Source organism: Echinops telfairi, unplaced genomic scaffold (assembly GCF_000313985.2).
Source record: "Echinops telfairi isolate 266 unplaced genomic scaffold, ASM31398v2 ScPeMD7_29;HRSCAF=101, whole genome shotgun sequence".
Lineage (NCBI taxonomy): Eukaryota > Metazoa > Chordata > Mammalia > Afrosoricida > Tenrecidae > Echinops > Echinops telfairi.
Genome location: NW_022103926.1, coordinates 7,313,750 through 7,319,708, shown reverse-complemented (window position 1 = coordinate 7,319,708; position 5,959 = coordinate 7,313,750). Strand labels below are relative to the sequence as shown.

Below are 5,959 nucleotides of genomic sequence, written 5' to 3'. Positions count from 1 at the left end.
TCATATCCATAGAACCACCCAGGGATCATGTTGAAATGTAGATTCTACAGCAGTCAGTGTAAGATATGAAAATAATAATAATTTATAATTTGTCAAGGGGTCGTGAAGGTGAAGAGGGTGGGGGACGGAGGGGAAAAATGAGGAGCTGATACTAAGGGGTCAAGTAGAAAGAAAATGTTTTGAAAATGATGATGGCAACATATTTACAAATGTGCTTGACACAATGGATGGATGGATTGTGATAAGAGCTGTAAGAGCCCCCAATAAAATGATTTTATTAAAATAAATGAGAAACTTAAGAATCAGAGAGGCAAAATACCATATAAGAGGATTACGGGTTTGAACTTACTCCAAAGCCCTTTATTTGATACTAGCCATGCCATCATTTTTCATGAGTTCATCGTGTGTTCCTGGCAGGTCATTGTGCAGCGCTGCCTTTCAGGCAAGGACATGTCTCATGTGAAGGCTGCCTGTATTATGTGTGGGTACCTGAAGCTGCTGCCTATGTTCCTCATGGTGATGCCTGGGATGATCAGCCGTATCCTGTACACAGGCAAGTCCCGAATCCATGTATCCTTATATGTTTATGCTTAAATTTCTTTGAAGTGTTTGTAGAATGTTCTTAAAACTTGATAGACTAGAAAACCTCAGGATGGCATTCTATACGGAAGGAATCATTTGTGTCGAAGGTCCAAAGAGAAATTTGGTGTATCTGATGGTTTGTTCACTTAGCTTCTTTACGCTCCTGTCTCCTGCAGATGTATACGTCTTTGGGTCCAGCTTTGCTGAGTGGCCTGAATTTAAGCAAGTCTAGTGAATCATATGAGACTCTTGGGGCACAAAAGGTCAAGAACTCCACCACTAACCCCAAAGTTGGTAGTTTGGGTTCACGCAGAGGGTCCTCAGAAGAAAGGCCCAGAGATGTAATTCCCCCACATGGCAGCCATGGAACACCCTCTGGACCACAGTTCTACTCTGACCCACAGGGGTCCCCAGGACTTGGAATAAACTGAAGACAGTTATGGGTTTTTTTGTCCTTGCTATTTCTTTAGAAAATGAAGCAGAAGGGTGCTGACGGAGGAGGTCGACTTTGGGGCAAGTGTGGGAGAACTGTGGTGATGGAGCCCAGGGACACCTCTGTCTTGAACAGATCTGGAGAATCTTTCTCAATCCTTCTGAGAGGGCTGGGCACTGCACTAATGTTACTGCTTTGGAACTGGGGTTTCTAGGAGTGACTTTAATATCTTTTTTTAAAAAAAATAAGCAGTTTTGTTCAGACCTAATCCAAATAGCATGCATTTCAATAGTTCAATTATAATCAAGAAGAGTTATACAGTCATGACCACAACCAATTTGAGGACATTTTCTTCTTTCTTGTACTCCTTGTTCTTAGCTTCTCATATCCTTCCAGCCCCCCTGCTACTTTAATTTCTGAGTTAGCTGAGAATAAGTTCTGTTGTTGAAAATCTTCCTAAAGATCAGCTTTAGTTCTTTATTGCAAATATCAGGTCCATACAGAAGATACTGAATCTATTTGATACTTTATCATTTTTATTTAGGTGAACTAGAGTTACAATGTTGTTAAAACAATAAAGATGTCCAACAAGCAGGGAATTGATAAAAATATATCTTCTGCTCTGAGGGGTACTGGGTTATTTGTTGGGCTGCTAACCAGAAGGTCAGCAGTTCCAAACCCCCAGCCACTCTGAGGGAGAAAGATGAGGCTTTCTACTCCCGTAAAGAGTTACAGTCTCAGAAACTCATAAGGACAGCTCTCCCCTCGCCTCTGAGGTCACTGTGAGTCAGAATCAACTCAAGAACAGCAAGTTGTGTTTTTCTATTTTATGAGTGAAGACTATCGTAAAAGTTGGGGGGAATTCTGACTTTAGAGTAAATGATAAAAGATAGTTACAACTATGAGCCTAATCATTGCTCTGTGGAAAAGGATTAGAAGGAAATTTTAAAAAATAAAATAAGAGATGTTCTAAGGTGTTAGAATTCTGGGTGATTACCAATTTTGGGGTTTTTTTTTTTTGTGATATTAAGCAAAAACATTGATCGCCAAGGCGTTATGCAATTACCGCAATAAAGTGAGGCATCACATACGGACAACTACCCAAATAACTATCAACGTTGTCACCTCTTTTTAGATATAGGTCAAAGACACTGGGCTAAATATGACTAGACACATTTGTGTGTGTGTGTGTGTGTGTTTAATCTATGGGATTCTGTGTTCCTGAGACAATGGTTCCCTTGATGTTTTTCCTTAAGGGTGAAACCAGCTCCTCTACTTGGTCTAATGCTCCAACTGGACGTTCAGTCTAAAGACTTGTCCCTTAAGTCGGTGCAAGCAAAGCTGCAGGCATGGAACATTTAGGAAGCCATGTTATGTGCTCAGACCCACCAGAGCACTCAGCAGTGACAATCCAACATTGAGTCTCCAAGTCTTAGGAAAATAAAGTCTTTTCCCCTTGTGAATCTACAACTTGTTTGTTGTTGGTGTTAGTGTTCAGTGTCTGTTTTACCTCAGTCCTGTAAACTTCCCTCGCACCCTCTCCTCAGATAAGGTGGCGTGTGTGGTACCCTCTGAGTGTGTGAAACACTGTGGTACTGAAGTTGGCTGCACTAACTATGCCTACCCACTGCTGGTGCTGGAACTGATGCCTGATGGTAAGAAAGTGCCTGCGTTGGCTGCTGCTCGAAATTCTATTCAATCTATGGGTCAGTAGGAAGGAGTATGGTGAATCTTTTGCGTTCTTATTTGTATTAACTTAATTCAATCTATTAGACAATTCTCAAGCACCTTCTGTAGACTCCAAGCCCTGTGCTGTGCCCTGGGAATAGAGATAAAACAGAACAAGAAGAGTTCTAGTTAGAAGGGTCTTTAATCCTTTGGATTTGAGACTGATATACAATCCAGTTAGAAACATGATCTCTTCATTCTCAATGAAAAGTCCCATAGCCATAAACTTATAAACTCAGAAGTCTAGGTTTATTATTTATGTTGATTTCTTAGGGCCAGTGGTTCCTAAATATTAGATGGCAGTCTATTTGATTTATAGCTCCTTATTGCGTGCCTAGGAGTCCCTGAGTGGTACAACAATCTACAGTTTTGTTGAAATCTTCCCAGTGGGGCCTGAGAAGAAAGCCTTGGTAGTCTACTCCCAAAGGATCACAGCCATTTAAAAGCCTATGGAGCACAGTTCTGCTGTGACAAATGGAGTGGCCATGGGTTGGAATGGATTCAGTGGATAACTGGACTTGTGTGCGGTTTCCGTTTTTGTTTTGCTTTATTGAATACCTATCTGTGTAAGGAACTTACGTGGTCCTTGGAAAACATTAGGTAAGTAGACAAAGAAAATGACCTGTGCCCTTGGAGCTGACACTTCAGTTTGGTTTTTTTAAGAGGGAAAATAAAGCATGCATAAATGAAATTTGTAAATTTGATAGGATGTTGGAAGGTGATCATTTTCAAATATGAACAGAAACAGGAGGGTGAAGAGTTTGAGAATGACTTGTGATCATCAATCAAAGGCCCAACCAAAGCTGGCTAACAATTCTGTGACCTTTCGCTTCCTGACCCACATGAGCATTTTTAGGAGAAAATGAGACTAACCCCTAAATGACATCACCAAATATATTCCATTTATCTTATGACATTTAAGGCATAACTAATAGGCAGAAGGCACTGGAAAAGGAAGCGGCCATCATGTTTCAAAACATACACCTTTGCTGCTACCATAGGCATCTTCAGCAGAACCACCTGCCAGGTTTCATCCTCTTCAGTTATTTCAAATCTTCAGGTCAAGAGTACTCCCCCAAATCAGGTCCCAGCAGATGATTTCTAAGTACATATTTAGGACAAAAAATCTAGAGTGAATTATTCTTATAGCATCAGGAAACACATAGGAAACCCCACAGGCTCATATGCATTAATAGCTGTATGAACCAGTCAAAGTTTCAGGTGACATTTTTATTTTCCAATGACTCCCTGGATAAGGAAGGCAATAGAGACCGTGGTGTTCAGCCCCATAGCAATGGTTGCTCCCCTTTCTGACCCCAGGTCTGCGAGGTCTGATGCTGTCCGTCATGTTGGCCTCTCTCATGAGCTCCCTGACCTCCATCTTCAACAGCGCCAGCACCCTCTTCACCATGGACCTCTACACCAAGATTCGGAAGCAAGCATCAGAGAAAGAGCTCCTTATCGCTGGACGGTAAGGATGCTTTTCATTTCCACCTGATTGTATCAGAAAAGTCCAAAGTAGAAATGAAACTCCATATATAGACTCCTAAAGTGAACCTAAAACTCTCACCTTCTCTAATATACAGTGCATTGTCTCCAGAAGTTTCTATGACCATCACATGAAAGAAGTAATAGATTCTCATCCACACAACACCATTTATCAAGTATATTTATAAAGAATTGAGCCACGCCAGAAAGGAATAGACTTAGAAAAGGGACTATTCTAGAGTTTGCTTATGGAATTATATCACTTGAGGGGTCCCAGAGAAACCTGCAGGCCATGAAGCAATCAGAGTGAAAGCAAATCAACAGAGAGGTTGGGGGGGAATTTTTTTAAAAAAACAAAGAAGTTGGAAAGCATATCTTTTTTTATACTCTTTATAATTTTTATATAGCCCATATATTGTCACGGCATTTGTAATGTGTACTTTTCAATTAAAATATAATGATGGAGACAGAGCAAGACACTGGGAGGAGGGCAAGAGTTAAAGACAGCAGCGGTGGATACTGTTATACACACAATCCTGGAACACCATTGACTTACAAGTAGATGCATAGACATGCAGGCTGAAAGAGTGTAGGAGGGAGAGTAGAACTATGCCCATAAAAATGCATATGTATATGTACACATGCATATATGTACATGCACATATACAAGGGGGTACCAAAAAAAACCTGGAAAATACTGCTGAGGGGAGCTTACTTAGAACACATTTTTCTCACTAGGTGAGCATAGAGAAGTAGCTCTGGGTTAGTGCACCTAGTGGTGTCACCTGGAAAGGTTCTCTCTGGGCACAGTGAACTTTTTCATAAAAGCCATTTTCCTCAAACCTCATATTTCATGATGGTGGATTCAAGAGAACAGTGTGCAGCTTTGAAACTTTGTTTCCTGCTTGAGAAAAATGCCTCAGAAACTTGTGATATTGAACACAGCTTACAATAACAGTGCTATGGGAAAAACACAAGTTGATTGAACCTCATTCTGGACATCTGTCAAGTTCCCGAACGGATAAAACTGTAGACAAAATTTGTACACTTGTGCACAAAGACTGACAATGGACTATTGAAGAGATGGGAAAGCTATCTGGACTATCTTGGAGCCTGGTCAGTGAATTTTAATAGAAGATTTGGGAATGAGAAGGGTCACTGTGAAATGTGTGCCTTGGGTTCTGGCTGACCAGGAAAAAGAGCATCAACTGGAAACATGCCGGCTTTGAAAGAACAGCTCCAAAGTGACCCAGACTTCCCCCAGCCCCAAGAGCATTCCTGGTGATGAGATGTGGTGCTATTCTTATGACCCTGAAAATAAACATCAATCAAGCCAGTGGAAGATGCCATCATCACTCTGCTGAAAAAAAGATTGGCAAGTGAAATCAAAGATCAAGATGATGCTCATTTTTGGTGTTTGATACTAGTGGGTTAGTGCATTTGGAATTCATTCCACCAGGTCAGACTATTAATCAAGCTTTCGATTTAGAGGTTCTGAAAAGATTGCGTACCACTGTGCAACAAAAAAGCTTGACTTGTGGCAGGCACCGGACTGATTTTGCTACCAGGACAACACACCTGCTTATGTAGCCACCTCAGTGTGCCAGTTGGGGGCCAAAAAAACCCAGGATACCTCTCTTGCACCACACCTTACTCACCTGACCTCATTCAGTACAAATTCTTTTTGTTTCTATGAATGAAGAGGGATATGGAAGGACAATAATTTGA

The 5,959-nt window shown here is 41.1% G+C and overlaps 1 protein-coding gene across 1 annotated transcript in view; it reads left to right on the top strand.

Moving 5' to 3' along the window:
- LOC101643788 (solute carrier family 5 member 4-like) overlaps window positions 1-5,959 on the top strand; it is a 56,453-nt gene that overhangs the window by 29,205 nt on the left and 21,289 nt on the right. Inside the window, 3 exon segments of the mRNA XM_004716702.1 lie at window positions 418-553; window positions 2,563-2,670; window positions 4,064-4,214. Coding sequence (XP_004716759.1) covers window positions 418-553; window positions 2,563-2,670; window positions 4,064-4,214 — 395 coding nt within the window.